This window comes from Sturnus vulgaris, chromosome 38, assembly GCF_052056855.1.
Source record: "Sturnus vulgaris isolate bStuVul1 chromosome 38, bStuVul1.hap1, whole genome shotgun sequence".
Taxonomy (NCBI): domain Eukaryota; kingdom Metazoa; phylum Chordata; class Aves; order Passeriformes; family Sturnidae; genus Sturnus; species Sturnus vulgaris.
In genome coordinates, this window is record NC_142280.1 from 183,505 (window position 1) to 199,107 (window position 15,603).

Sequence of the window (15,603 nt, forward strand, 5' to 3'; positions counted from 1 at the left end):
CAGGCTGGGTCTGTTGTTCCCATGCAGGTGTTCGGGGTGGGATCTCTCCCGTTCCTTCTCTCAACTCCCGGGCCTCTCCTCAGCCAATCAGAGAATGCGATGAAGAAGATTCAGCCAATGAGAGAGAGCAGCTGTGATGACTCACCGGTTGCCGGGCAGATCCGCAGCACTCAGTGTTCCCCACCTGGACCCCGCCATCCCCCCCAATCACGATCCCCCCGCGGGGTCCCCCCGAGTCCCTCCCCAGTCCCGCCCCCAAGTAAAAGGGACCGGGGCGAACTGGGAAGCTTTACTGGGAGCACTGGGAGCAGCTGGGCTGGGGGTTCACACGGTGCCCCCAAAATCAGGGGGTGGATGGATCTGAGGGTCCCAGCTGGTTGAAGGCCACTGCTGCTGGCTCAGGAGCTCTATGGGCAGAGAAGAGTGGGTGACCCTGGGTGGGGGCCCCAGGGGGAGCTCACACGCTCCAGGATAGGGGGCACACGACTACCTAGGACCCCCCCTCACTTTCTTTCGCAGGTAGAAGCTGAGCCCCAGGGCCAGGAAGGCGATGCCCTACACGGAACCCTCGATCCACATTGGCACCTTGCTGCGGGCGGCGTTTGGCGACATCTCTGGGTGTCCAGAGTGGTCAGGACCCCCCAAAACCTTTCAGACACCCCATGCCCCTACAAGCACCTTCCCAATCGTCCCCACCCAGGACCCCCTGAAACCTCCTCCTAATCTCTTCCCAGCCTCCCCAGGACCCACCATAGCACCTCATGTCCTTCTCAGGATCCCACAGCCCCCTCCCAATTGCCCCCCACTGCCCAAGAACCCCCAAACCCTCTCCCAGTCCCTTCCCAGTCCCACCAGGGTTCACCTAGACCCTCCCAGTCACTTCCCATGACAACCAACCTCATTCCAATTCCTGCTTTCCAAACCCTGATCTTTTTCCAACCCCTCGAGACTCACTCAAATTCCTCGCAGTTACACCCAGTACCCCCAAACTCCCTCCTAGTGCCCACCAGGACCCCTAGAACCCCCTTCCACCCTCCCCAGCATTCTTCAAACTCCTTCTCAGACCTTCTAAACCCCTGAGCCGTACTACCAGTTTAAAGTAGACTGTCTGAAACTCTCCCCCAGTTACTCCTAGCACACAGTAATCCTTCTTCCAGCTCTCCCAGTTCCTCCCCCATTCCCCCACACTGTGGGGTCCAGGCCGCGCCCCAGTGCCGGCTCAGGGGGTGCTCCAGGCTGACGTGCTCCACCTGGAGCTGGAGCTGACCCCGTGCCGGGGGCGGTTTCCAGCAGCACCAGGAGCTGGTAGAAATCCAGTCCCCATTGGGGACCAGGTCGGTGGTCACCACGTGGCCCGAGAGCTCCTGCTGGCCCTGGAACCAGCTCAGCTGGATGTCGGCAGGGTAGAAATCCGTCAGGGAGCAGAGCAGGCAGTCGGGGCCGGGCTTGGAGCTCGAGGGCCGCAGTGAGATGGACAAACAGGGAGATGTTGGGAGAGTGGAGACACACTGGAGTAAACTGGTGGGAACTGGGAGGGCTGGTGTGGCACTTTGAATAACTTGAAATGAAATTGGAGAGAATGGGGGAACACTGGGAGAGAGTGGAGTGGATTGGGGTAATGGGAGAGAGGGTAGCGGTCTGGAATTGGACTGAAAAGGACTTGGAACAGACTGGAAGGGCACTGGGAGAAAGAGTGGAGGTCTGGGATTGGAATTAGAAATACTGGGAGTGGACAGGGAATGGAATGGCTGTGGACTGAGAGGAATTTGGAGGGACTCTGGTGACACTGGGAAGGACCATGAGGACGCCGGGACAGACTGGGATGGACTGGGAGAGCAACCGGAGTCACTTGGGGTGAGGGGGCAGGAAGCCCCGGGGATGAGCACAACAAGAGCTGACGTGTCTCGGAGGTTTAGAGGGGCTCCAGGGTCATTCCCAGGGCAGGGCCCGAGGGGACACGCTCTGCCCCACGCTCACCTCTGCGCTCCACGAGGAACGGGCTGGACAACTCGTAGTTGTGCCGGCAGTGCCTGTCCACCGCAGCCCGTCTGTACTCCATCCATTGCGGGTCGCTGTTCCAGTGCCTGGCAACCTTGTCCCCAAAGGAGGTGTCCCCACGTGCAGCCCCACATCGCTGCCCAAGTGCAGGAACTGCTCCCGGTTGGAGATGTTCCTCTCCACGAACCTCAGCCGGTCGGTGCCGTGAATGAAGTGACACTCGGACTAAACCATCTCCTGGAACAGCGCTGTGTGTGCAGGACACAGGTCCCGGGGTGCCCCCCAGCAGCCCACAGTAGCCAAGAGCTCCGGGTCAACCCGGACTCTGCACCCTCAGTGCCTCATGGCCGCCATGGGACCCTTCTTCCCGGTGTCCCAGTTCCTCTTTTCCACTGAATCATGATTTTAGGGTTAAGATTTTAGCGAAGGGTTAGAAGCAATTTGTATTGGTAAAGGTGTAAGTTAGTTAAACAAATGATAAGTTAATGATAATTAGATGCTTAAGCTAGAGCTAATAGACATATTGTTTGCCATTTTGAGCTTGTTTCAGTTTTGTTTATATAAAGAGATAGAGTGAGTGAACCGTTATAAGAACAGATTGAATCCAACTAGCAGCTGGACTTTATACTAATCAATCACGAATCAGGGGACATTGGATTGTGCCAGAAGGTCACGGAGACCTGATGAAGACATTCCTTACTTCATCCTTCAAGACCACTGACCCAATTCAAGACCACCGACCCAATTCAAGAGAAGAATTGCACACGCCAGAAGGACTAACAGCCTCATTTTAATACAGAATGGGGATGTGAGGTACTGGGGTTATGCATATGTATGGAATGTAAGACTTTGGGAAATAGAGGGCAAGGAACCTTGTATGGGGCTGCCACGTCTCGTGCAACCCACCAGTGTCTCAATAAACATACCAGTTTGTAACTTTAACTAGTTAGAGAGTCATTGTCCATGAACATATCTGTTTTAATGATTCAATAGGAGCCATGTTTAGATAAGGGGCTGCAAATGGGAGAAATATAGCCATGACTATGTGCCACCCAAACTAGGGTAAGCTCGACCACATGCTGCCACCCAAAGAAGTTTCTGAATTCAGCACACACAAAAAATTAGGTTGCTCAAGAACTGTTCTTTTTTCACCCCTTTCTCTCGATGCCCTCGGGCCCAATGTTGGACACCAAAACTTCTTTCAGTTTGAAAGACAGATGTTTGCTAGGGAAGGCAGGACTCTCCCTAGGATTGGAGAATGTAAATCCCCTCTCTCTGAATTATTATAATTTTGAAATTAAGGGGGTTTTAATCGAAGATATGAGATAGGAATAACAGTTTCTTACTAGTATGTATAACAAGGCAAGAAAACAACAACTGTGGAATTAATAACAAACAGAACCAGGAGCCCATGACAGCATTTTTGGCCTAGCTGGGAAAGGTTGGAGGAGACGATTTGCTTCTCAAAGCCCTGGGGCAGTTGATCCCAGTACCCCTGCAGGACTCTGAGACTGAAAAACATTAAGCTGGAGCAGCAGGAATGAACAAAAGATGTTGGGCTGGTGGACGAGATGTATCAGACAATTTTTCGGCAGGAGTTGGAACTGCAGGACGTCCCAGCAGGGCAGAGCAGGGCGGGGCTTCAGCGCAGAGAAACTCAGAGCAGCGCTGAAGGAGCAGCGGGCAGCGGCAGCTGGGTGTGAGCAGATGGTGATCGGTCCCTCTTTTAGTGAGGAAGGGGTTAATAAGGTCTTAGGTCAGTGGCTGCTCTTACAAGCAGAGGCTCACCCCAGAGGAGAAGGAGCAGCAGCTCTGTGCTGGGTCATGGGGACTTCCTCTCCTTAAGCAATAGCAGCTCCAAACGTGTCTTCCAAAACCCAAAGCCTTGAGTAGCTGCCCACCCCCGCCCTCCTTTTTACCTGGGCCAGGCCAACCTTTTGTTTTCTTAAGCACTAACAAGTAGCTGCAGTTAGAATTTTCTAGCAATTCATGGGGAAAATTCTATAGGTAAGAAGGAACAAAAGAAAAGAAACCTAATCCCCAACAAATACATACATTTCTAACAATAGTAAATATCTAACAGTAAATAAATATCTAATAGATAAATATCAAACAACATTAATCATCTAACAACAGATAAATACCTAATAATAGATAAATATCTAACAGTAAATATCTAACAGTAGTAATGTCTTGCAAAGTAGGCTATCATGCAAAATAGAATCAGGATTATTATGAACAGTTCTTTAGGCACAGAAGAGGAATAATTTAAAACATATTTTCATCTGCATCAGTCTCTGTATTTTCAGTTGTTTCAGGAGCAGAACCCTTCTTAACTCTGGAGCAGTGAATCCAAGGTCCTTTGCCAGCAACTTTGACTGAGGTGAGGATGGTCAACAGGACTTGAAATGGTCCTCTCCACTTGGCTTGTAGAGGATCATTGTCCCACCTCTTCACATAGACCCAGTGTCCAGGCTGGAAGGGATGTGCAGGTGTGTCCAGTCCTATGGGTCTGGATAGCAGGATGTAATTCTGGAGCTTCTGGAACGTGGAACCTAAAGCCATTAGATATCTCTGTAAATCAAGTTTCCCCTTCATGTGAATATCACATGGAACAGGTGGAATCTGATATGGCTGCCTGTTGTAATGCAATGGGGGTTTTTCCCTTTGTGACAACTTCAACAGCCTGACCGGGTTACAGCGTGGTTAATAATAATAATAATAATAATAAGCAGGATGGGAATGATGGTGTGCCTGTGATATCCTTTTAATCCATTTGTGAACATGTGATCTGAGAGGCTACATCCAAAGACCAGGGGGAGGGGTATACCCAGGGATACCCGAGGCAAAGGTCCAAAGACAAATGAGAATTAGGGACATGCCCGGGCATGCCTGACATGTCCTTACAAATCCCATAGTTTTAGGCTAAAGCCTCTGCATCTACAGGGCAGGGGCCAGACCTAATGTCTAAGGCCTTGCTTTTTAACAGCCTGCCTCCCAAGGTCTTAAATTTGTGCTTTCTTTAAAGGGAATTTGGGCTAAATCCCGGTCCATCTCAGCCAAATCGACTACCACAGGAAGGGGGCTGGATCCAGCTCTGTGGATCACTCAGGCAGTGAATCCTGCCGGGATGAGAGAGGGTCACCGTGTCACCCTGTCCCTGTCCCCATCCCGCAGGATGGACCTGGCTGGAGCCTGTTATAAATGAGAGAAAAAAGTCTCGATATTCAGCAAAATTTTAGATTGCTTTATTTGATATAGAAAGAGCAAGCAGCGCGCTGGGGAACGTGAGGGGTCACCGCCCACTCCACGCTCCACCGAACCTTGGTTTGCAGCCTCTTCTTATACTGTGGGTTTTTGTTGTTCACAAATCCACAAAGCCTTTGGGTGATAATTAGTCACAGATAGCCATCCGATCCTTGTAGATGACCACCAGGGAAGTTCTGGGAGTCTGGTTTTTGGGGTAGGCAGCATTGATTAGACAAAGGTAGGAAGGGCTTTTTGGGAAGTCCGATTTCGCAAGCTGGTAGCCGATACAACTTATTTAAAAAACATAACATAATATAACATAATGTAATGTAACATAATACAACATAATATAACATAACAAGGTGATTTTAAACAGAATTATTTAATCATATAATTTCCTTTATCTAGTGTCCATGCTTCACTTCAGAGCTTAGTATTCTGGTTTATGCAAACCCCAATGCTTTTGTGATTAACACAAATCTTTTATCAATTGTCACAAGCCCATGGAGAGCGGGAGCTGCTCTGGAATTTAACCTGATCCTGCCTCAAACTTGCTCCATCCATCCAACTGATCCTGCTCTGGAACACCTTCCTGATCTCACTTCATCCATCCCACACCAATCCTGTTCCATCCATTCCACGTATTCCTGCCTCACCCATCCTGCCCCAAACCCTCTCTGGAATTCCAACCAATCCTTTTCCATCCATCCCACACAAATCCTGCCCCATCCATCCCACCTGATCCCGCTCCAGAATCCAGCCCTGATCCCACTCCACAATTCCATCTGATCCTGCTCTGATCCGGAATTCCTCCATGATCCCAATCTGTCCATCCTGCCCCAATCCCTCTCTGGAATCTCACCCTGATCCCGCTCTGTACCTGCACTCAAGCTGTTGGTTCCCACATTTTTACCTGCAGAAAGAGAAGATCCATGAGATTCCAGCACGGATCACACACCAGGACTAACCCCAGGATCCATCCTAGGATCCACAAAGAAGGGATCCAGAACTGGATCCACCACTGGTACTCACCAGCTGCTATGTTGTATCCCTTCCTGTCCCTCCTCCCTGTGGAAAAACAGTGGGATCAGCGTTGGTGGCACAGGATTCCCAGAACGGTGCTGGGTGGATCCCAGCCTCCATCCCGTGTGTTACCAGATTGGCGCCTCCAGACGACGAATCCAATGAGGACAATGAGGATGATGATGGCAGCAATGGACACAGCGACCACCACGGTGACATTCCTGCCAGAAGTCGGCTTTGGGAAATGAAGGATGGTGAGGAAGGGGAAGGGAATTCCCCATTTGGGCATTCCCAATTTCCACATTCCACATTCCCAGCCTCACCCCAAGTGTAGATCCCGGGCTCTGACATTCCAGGATGCTCCACCCGGCACCGGTACTGCTTCCGCTCCTCCGGCCGCGCCTCGATCCTGGCCCAGGTGTGGAAGGTGCCGTCGCTGTTGGGAACGATCCCGCCCCACTCCGTCTCCTGATCCCAGATTTCATCCCCCTTCATCCAGTTGACTTCAATGGAGCTGGGGTAGAATCCGTACGCGTGGCAGGACAAGATCAGTGTCCCGTGTTCCTCTTTTCCGGACACATGGACATCAGGGGGCTCTGGAATGGGATAACCCAACAACCAATCAACTGTGACCTGCACTGTGGAATTTTCTATCCAATTACAAAAGTACCACCTAGACCCATGAAGAAGGTGAAGAAGAAAGAAACCTCCGCCCTAAAATCTCTATCTTGCTTTATATATATATTACTATATTCTAAAACCCCAAGCTCTAAATTTTCCACCATGGGACATTACACACTTCTATTCAAACTACACACCAGTGATCCCAGTTCTATCACTCAATTTTGGAAGCCTTCTTCACGACCTCTGGTAAAAAGCAGAGTTTTCCTGGGGTTCAATGCCTGTCAGCACAGAAAACCCAAACACCTCCGTTTCCAGAGTTCCAACAAGGGGGAGGTGTCAGACCCTGCCCGGCGCTGGCCATGAGGCGTGTGGCGGCAGCTGGGGCCCTACTGGTGCCACTGGGAGCCCCCCGGGCTGGGGACGCGGAGCTCTCGGGTGAGCGGGAGGGGCGGGAAGGGAAGTGGTGGGATGGTGGGAACGGTGGGGAGAGAAAGAGAAATGGGGAGGTGGGACCCCCAAACAGATGTTGGGGGCTGCTGGTGACTGGGGAGTGTTGGGAAAGGGGGAGGAAAATACAGAGAAGTGTGGAAAAGAGGAACTGGGACTGCAGGAAGAAGGGCCCCATGGCGGCCGTGGGGCACTGTATGTACAGAGTCCGGGTTGCCCCGGAGCTCTTGGCTACTGTGGGCTGTTGGGGGGCTGCTGGGGGGACAGCCCCGGACCTGTGTCCTGCACACACAGCGCTGTTCCAGGAGATGGTTTAGTCCGAGTGTCACTTCATTCACGGCACCGACCGGCTGAGGTTCGTGGAGAGGAACATCTCCAACCGGGAGCAGCTCCTGCACTTGGGCAGCGATGTGGGGCTGCACGTGGGGACACCTCCTTTGGGGACAAGGCTGCCAGGCACTGGAACAGCGACCCGCAATGGATGGAGTACAGACGGGCTGCGGTGGACAGGCACTGCCGGCACAACTACGAGTTGTCCAGCCCGTTCCTCGTGGAGCGCAGAGGTGAGCGTGGGGCAGAGCGTGTCCCCTCGGGCCCTGCCCTGGGAATGACCCTGGAGCCCCTCTAAACCTCCCTGGGAATGACCCGAGACACGTCAGCCCTTCTTGTGCCCATCCCCGGGGGCTCCTGCCCCTCATCCCAAGTGACTCCGGTTGATCTCCCAGTCCATCCCAGTCTCTCTCAGTACCCTCTCAGTCCTTCCCAGTGTCACCAGAGTCCCTCCAAATTCCTCTCAGTCCACAGCCATTCCATTCCCAGTCCACTCCTAGTCCTTCTAACTCCATTCCCAGACCTCCACCCTTTCTCCCAGTGCCCTTCCAAACCTCTCCCTTCTCCCCCAATGATCCCCCAGTCCCTCCCAGTGCTTTCCAAGTCCTTTTCAGTCCAATTCCAAATATCCACCCTCTTTCATTGCCTCAATCCAATCTACTCTCTCCCAGTGTTCTCCGACTCTCTCCAATTTCATTCCCAGACTCCCAGTGCCACACCAGCCCTTTCCTAATGGGGATCTGGTCCTGGTGGCCACCACATCGGTGGCCACCACATGCCCCAAGAGCTCCTGCTGGCCCTGGAAAAAACCTCACCTGGATCTTGGCAGTGTAGAAATCCATCACGGAGCAGAGCAGGCGGCTGGGGCTGGGGCTGGGCGCTCGAAGGCCACAGTGAGATGGACAAACTAGGGGACATGAGGAGAGAGTGGGGACACACTGGGATCAGCTGGGGGGAACTGGGAGGTATTTGAGTGAGCCTGGAGGGGCTGGAACAAGACCAGGGATTGGAAAGCAAGGGTTGGAAAGAGGTTGGTGGTGATGGGAAGAGACTGGGAAAGACTTGGTGAGTTCTGACAGGTCCTGGAAAGGAATGGGAGAGGGTTTGGGTATCCTGGAGCAGTGGGGAGGTAACTAGGAGGGAGTTATGGGATCCTGAGTGGAAAGAGAGGGGCTTTGGTGGGTCCTGGGGAGGCTGGGAAGAGATTGGGAGGAGGTTACAGGGTGTCCTGGGTGGGCAGAAGTTGACTAGGAAGGTGCTTGGAGGGGCTGCGGAAGGTCTGGAGGGTCCTGACCCCTGTGGACCCACAGAGATGCCACCAGACGCCGCCCGCAGCAAGGTGCTGATGGGGATCGGGGGCTCCGTGTTTGGCTTCGTCTTCCTGGTGCTCGGCTTCTACCTGTGCAAGAAGGTGAGGGGGGGTCCCGGGGGTCATGTCCCCCCTCCCCAATAAAGCTTCCCAGTTAGACCCAGTTCCGTTTACTAGGGGATGGGACTGGGAAAGGACTTGGGGGGACCCCGCGGGGGGATCGTGATTGGGGGGGATGGCGGGGTCCAGGTGGGGAACACTGGGTGCTGCGGGTCTGCCCGGCAACCGGTGAGTCATCACAGCTGCTCTCTTTCATTGGCTGAATCTTCTTCATCGCATTCTCTGATTGGCTGAGGAGAGGCCCGGGAGTTCAGAGAAGGAACAGGAGAGATCCCGCCCCGAGCACCGGCACGGGAACAACACACCCAGCCTGGGCATAGCGAGGGAATTTATTACCAACCAAATCACAGCGGGACAAGGAGAAGGGAAAGAAATCTCTCCAACCCCTTCCCCCCACCCAACGGAGATCACGAAGACCATGGATCATCAGGGCTCTGCCCAACGGGGTCACTGGGGATCATCCAACACCGATCCTCCCATGGGGGATGGAGCTGGAGCAGAGCACGAAGCTCTTCCCACACTCCGGGCACTTGCAGGGCTTCCCTTAGTGGTGACTCCGTTGGTGTCGGGTCAAGGTACAGCTCTGTGAGAAGCTCTTCCCACACTCAGGACACTCGTAGGGCCTCTCCCCGGTGTGGATGCGCCGGTGGACAGTGAGGTTGCCATTCTGCTTGAAGCCCTTCCCGCAGTCGGGGCAGCGGAATGACCTTTCCTCTGCGTGTATCTTCTCATGTAGGAGGAGACTGGATCTGCTCTGAAACCTCTTCCCACACTCAGCACACTCGTAGGGCCTCTCCCCAGTGTGGGTGCCCTGGTGGTCCTTCAGGGAGGAGCTCCACCGAAAGCTCTTCCCACATTCCCCACACTCATAGGGCCGTTCCCCAGTGTGGATCACCCGATGCCGGATCAGGCCAGAGCTGTCGCTGAAACTCTTCCCACATATCCCACACTCATAGAACTTTTGCCCAGTGTGGATCCTCTGGTGTTGGATCAGATGGGAGCTGTCTCTGAATCCCTTCCCACATTCCCCACATTCGTAGGGCTTCTCCCCAGTGTGGATCCTCTGGTGCCGGATCAATTTTGAGCTGTAGCTGAAACCCTTCCCACATTCCAAGCACTTGTGGGGCTTCTCCCCTCCAGGAGGTTTCTCCACCAGCTCTGAGCTCTGCCTGGATCTCTGGCCGCCTTCCCGGCTCAGGGAGGGTCTTTCTTCCTCGCAGCTCCCTGGGCTGGGTTTCCAGCCCCTCCTCATGAGGGATCTCTGGGACTTTTCCTCCTCCTCCATCTGCCCACGCCTTGGGAATAAAAAATCCTCTTTTGAGAGGAAGAAAAAGAGGAGAGTGTTTTGGGCTGATGGTTCCTCCTTACCCAAGTTCATATCTGTAAGTCATTGGGCATCACGTGTCTGTAAGAACCTCCCGAACATCCAGTTTCAACCCAAAAATCCTCTAAACACCAAAACACAGTTAAATAATCCCCCAAACATCAAGATTCAGCAAACATCCCCTCCAAAGAGAAAGAGTCAGTCCCTGTAAAAAACCAAAACAGTAATTTTTAGCCAAATACAACTCAGAAACACCAAGATTCACCCCTGTAGGAATCGTGGATTCCATCCACGGTCACCTGCTGCATGTGGGGAGACAACGCGCCTGGGGCTGGGGGAGGCTGCAGATGAAGGAAGGGGTGGAACCTTGCGGTGTTTACTGATTCGGCTCCTCCTCCTCCTGTGTCCCTACTCTTTCTCACACTCCTGTTCCTCCTACTATTCCTCCTCGTCCCGCACAATCCCACCTGCTTCTCCCACGTGTATCCTTTGACCATTTTGTTCTTCAACCCTGTTTCTCCTTTCCTTCTCCTGCTGCCCCCTGGCCCAGTACCCACTGCCGGCTCCCTCTTCCCCCAAACCCACAGCATCCCAGCGCAGGGGCAGCGATGGAGCTGGGGCAGCTCGGGCTGGGGCAGCGCTGGGCTCTCGGCCGCTCCCGCCCGCGCTCGCTCCCCACTGCAGCCGCTGACGCCGCCGCCGCCGCCACCACAGCGCGGGGGGGCCCGGCCTTGGCGCTCCCCCTCTCCCACCTCCCCAAATTCCCCTGCCGGGGGGCGCTGGGGCCCGAGCCGGGCGCAGGTGGCTCCAGGTGGGCAACGCTGGGAGCTGCGGCTCTGCCTGGACACTGCTGCGTCATCACCGTCGCGCGCTCTCATTGGCTCAGCGCTGCCCGAGGGGCGGGGCTGCACCAAGCCGGGACACCCTGCTCCAGGGGGGATGGCCCCAAAACGGGGGACCCCCATGCAAGGAACAACAGCAAAGTGTCTCTACAAACACATGCTGCGAATCCGCTTGGACATAGGGCTAGCGACGTGGACATAAGGAAGTGACAGCAGAAGCCATCAGGGTCAGAAAATGTTATTAATTGACCACACAGACTGCTGCTCAGCCAAGGTCCTGCTCAATTCATGAACTCCCAGAAGAACAAAGACGTAACAGAGCCATGAATATCGTTAGCACGAATATGGGTCAGGCAAGAAGAAGCAGGAGCAATCTATGTGGGAAAAAAAATGAAGGCTGGAAAAGAGGAGGAAGAGGAAAATACTGAGGATGGGGATGTTTTTCAGCAGGCTCTTGTCCTCAAAAGCTGCCAGCTGACTTAGATCCTTTGTATCCCCAGTTCCCAGGACAGGCACACATGGAGGTCAGGATTCCAGGGGGTTTCTCTGTGCTGGGCAGCGGCAGGAGCGGCCGCAGAGGTGCGGCACCGGGAGCACGGGCTGAGGGCCTGTGGGGAGTTGCGGGGCCGGGCCGGGGCTGTGGGGCAGCCGGGGCTCAGCGCCGGGCGCTGCCTGAGCCCAGCACCCCCCGGCAATTGCAGGCCCGGCAGTGGCCCCCGGCCCCCAGGAGGCTGTGGGACGCCCCGGCCGCTGCCCGGCCCCGTGGAGCTGCCGGCCCTGCCCGCCGGGGGGGCCGCGTTTGGACACTGCGGCAGGACAGGCACCGGCTCTGGGATACGGGCTGGCCACGGCAGCCACAGCACAAGGAGCAGGACAAAGGATCAGCTGGGAAATGGGGATTGGACGTGCAAGCATCCAGATTAGCTTTTAAGCATTTTCTTTAGGTCACTGCAGAAAGGAATGATTTTGCAGAAAGCTCAGCAGCTGTCAGAGGATGAGCACCCCCAGGCATCTCAACATCTCATTAGACTGGGAATAGCCCAAAAGATACTCACAAAGATAACGACCATTAAGGCCCATCAGCAAACATCAAGGAACACCCACCCCAGACGCTGCCCCTGGCATAGCTGGAGATGCCTGGTCTGCAAAAGGCTGAGAAGGAAATCCAGGCGTACGGACCTAATTATTATCGAGGGCAAGAAATCCGGGTCCGATTGGAAATTAAATACTCAGAAATACACAACTTGGAAGCAATGAACATAAAACCAATGGATTTCTATAGGTTTTGGACTGTAAAAAGTTAAGGGAAAATCTAGTAAAACTCACATATCATGGAATGATTTTCTTTGCACAGCCGGGCTATGTGTGGCTGAAATTATTTCTGTTGCACATCCCGGCCAGAATCAAGAAATGCCTTGATTCTCTAACAGTAGAAATGGTATTGAAGAGTTTTGGGTCCTCCCGCAGTTTTGGTGACAAGATTGCACCATTAGAATGTGTTTTTTAAATAATCCTACTTTTATATTTTCAGTTAAGATTGGGCCAAGGTTGTGAGAAATACATTTTAGTGTTATGGGAATAAGCAGAAAAAATCTTTATTCCTTTGGGGATTTTTTGTGTATGTTTATGAGTGGCTGTTAGTGATGGCAAAATTTTGGTATGGAATTTGTAACGTTCACTATTCATCTTTAGGCTGCATTTGGCAAAACCAGAAGGCCTGTAATATTTAATAGAATATTGTTTTAAAAAGAGACCAAAAAAGAAGAGCAGCGGGAGGGGGGAGGGGAGAGAGGAAGGAGAGAATATGTGAGTCACCTGATGGGCTTTCAAGAGGTGCTTGAATTGGGGAAAAGGGGGTTGGATCCCCAGAGGTAGCAGGAGGGACCTGGAGCTGTCCGCTTTGAAACTACACCACAAAAATACTGAAAAGAAGGGATTCCTCCCAGAAAAAAAGCTGTCAGGAGCTGTCCAAAAGGGGTGAAAGTGGGCGTTGGGAACCCGAGACTGAGCAGGAGAGGCCTGGAACCCCCAAAAGCAAGCACGGGTTAGGGGGTTTGATGTTGGAGAGATGATTTGGAATGGGCCAAAGAATGGGGGAAAAGAGGAGGCTGGGGCGCCCAAAGATTGGGGGAGGGGGCTGGGAAACCCACATTGAGTCGTGAGGGGCCAGTAGATTTGGGGAATGATGAGAAAGGAGGGGAGAGGGGAGGGAAAGGTGGAGTTGGGATGGAACAAAGCTGGTTCCCCGTCCCTTAGCACTCGATCCCTGGAGCGATTATCTGCGGACTGGATGGGGGGGTAAGATCCGCACTGGAGGGGCCCCCTGCCCATCCCAGTGTGTCCATCTCGCTGGTTCCCTCGAGCTCCAAGCCCGGTCCCGGCTGCCTGCTCTGCTCCCTGATGGATTTCTACCCTGCCGACATCCAGCTGAGCTGGTTCCAGGGCCAGCAGGAGCTCTCGGGCCACGTGGTGGCCACCGACCTGGTCCCCAATGGGGACTGGATTTCTACCAGCTCCTGGTGCTGCTGGAAACCGCCCCCGGCACGGGGTCAGCTCCAGCTCCAGGTGGAGCACGTCAGCCTGGAGCACCCCCTGAGCCGGCACTGGGGCACGGCCCGGACCCCACAGCGCCGGGAGGAGCTGGCAGGACACGGAGGGGATTGCGGTTCCTGGGCTTAACGTGGAGACCCTCCCTGGGAACCCTCTTCCCGCTGTTCCATCTCCCTTTATATCCCCTCTCCCACCCCTTTCCCATCGGTCCCGTTCCAGCCCGGCTCACCCGGGAGAGGTCCTCGCCGGCAGCCGAGGGATGGAGGAGAAGGAGCAGGAGAAGGAGGAGTAGGAGCGTGAGGAAGAGGAGGGGTAGAGGAGGAGCAAGAAGAGGAGGAGGAGCAGCGAGAGGCGGCAGCCCGTGCGTCCATCGCTCTCTGGATCTGCAGCCCCTTCGCGCCCGCAGTATCGGGCCCCCCGTATTCTGTAGGTGACCGGGGAGGGGGATATATTGGGCGGTCCTGGCAGGGTTTTTTGAAAGGGGGAGGGATATTTGGAGGTCCCCAGCTTTGTGGCTGCCTGTTTTGTTTTTTTTTTTTCTGGAGGCGGCGGGCGGAGCGATATTTGCATCTTGCAGGGCTCCAAAGCTGTCCCGAAATCCGCTTTTGGGGGATCCTGCGGGGTCCCCGGGTGGTTTTTTGGGACTGTCTGTGTGGCGGCTGCAGACAGAGCCCCGGCGGTGCGTGGGGGATGGAGGTCCCCGGAGCCCCATGGCGATCGCCCGGGACTGGCAGGGCGAGGGGAGCAGCCTTGAGTGGGGGGGAAAGCGAAAAGGGGAGAGCCCCGGGAGTGCCGGAGCCTGAAATGGAGGCCTGGAGAGGGGGGACCCCGAGAGCCGGGAGTGAGGGGAGCCTGGAGAAGGGGCAGCCCGGAGAAGAGATGAGCCTGGAGACGGGGAACCCCTGGGACACCAAAGTGGGGACCCCAGAGAGGGGGACCCCTGTGAACCCCGGCAGGCCGGAGCAGGGAGTCAGGGGAGGAGGCATCCCTGGGAGCCCAGAACGCTCGGCATCCCTTAGTGCCACCCAGAGAGGGGCAGCCATAGGACCCTCAGCAGCCCAGAGAAGGGGGAACCCCAGAATCCCAAAGTGCGGAGACCAAAGAGGAGGAACCCCTGGGATTCCCGGGAAGTCTGGAGCAGGTGGACACCCTGCAGAGGAGGGACCTCCAAATATATGCAGGATCCAGGGCATCCAGGACAAGGGGACCCCCAGAACCTCATAGTGGAGACCCCTGTCTTGGGGTGACTGTATGATGCCTCTATCCCCAAGTCGTCTGCTCTATTGGTGTTGGATATTGAATTCTGCAGTTTTAAGACTGGTTCCAGGAGTGAAGGGGGGGAAAGAAGAAATGTAGAGTTTGTTATCAGAGACTGCACTGGCTCCCCCATATTCCTGCTCACAGACTGTGTTTTCTGCAGTGGACAGCCAGAGAGAGCTCTCTTTTTTTGCCTTTGGTTAGTTTTTCTGGCTAGCCGAGGCATAGAAGCTCCCTACACTCTGGGGTTTTTTAGTTGTTTGGGTTTTTTTCCTTTTTCCTTGAATTGTTTGAACCTGCTGTGGACTAAAAATCCAGGGGAGCACGGGGAGCTCACACCTGTGGCCCACCAGGCCTGGCCTGGGCCGTGGCATTTCCCAGCACCGGAGGGACTGAGAACAGACTGAGTGAGCCGGGCAGCCCAGGGAAAGAACTCTTCTAGATCTGTCATCTCTTGGGAACGGCGAGGGGTTTTGCTGTTTGGTATTGTTCATTTTTGTGCTGGGAGATATATTGCCTCTTGAATAAAC

At 54.4% G+C, this 15,603-nt stretch overlaps 1 protein-coding gene and 1 pseudogene across 1 annotated transcript in view; one reads left to right on the top strand and one right to left on the bottom strand.

Moving 5' to 3' along the window:
• The first annotated feature begins 7,253 nt into the window (after positions 1-7,253).
• LOC148220450 (H-2 class II histocompatibility antigen, E-D beta chain pseudogene) lies at positions 7,254-7,969 on the top strand (annotated as a pseudogene).
• Positions 7,970-9,644: 1,675 nt separating this feature from the next.
• LOC106863906 (uncharacterized) overlaps positions 9,645-15,603 on the bottom strand; it is a 51,757-nt gene continuing 45,798 nt past the window's right edge. Inside the window, exon 6 of the mRNA XM_088155409.1 lies at positions 9,645-10,174. Within this exon, the coding sequence (XP_088011535.1) occupies positions 9,645-10,174 (530 nt within the window). The remainder of the gene's footprint in view (positions 10,175-15,603) is intronic.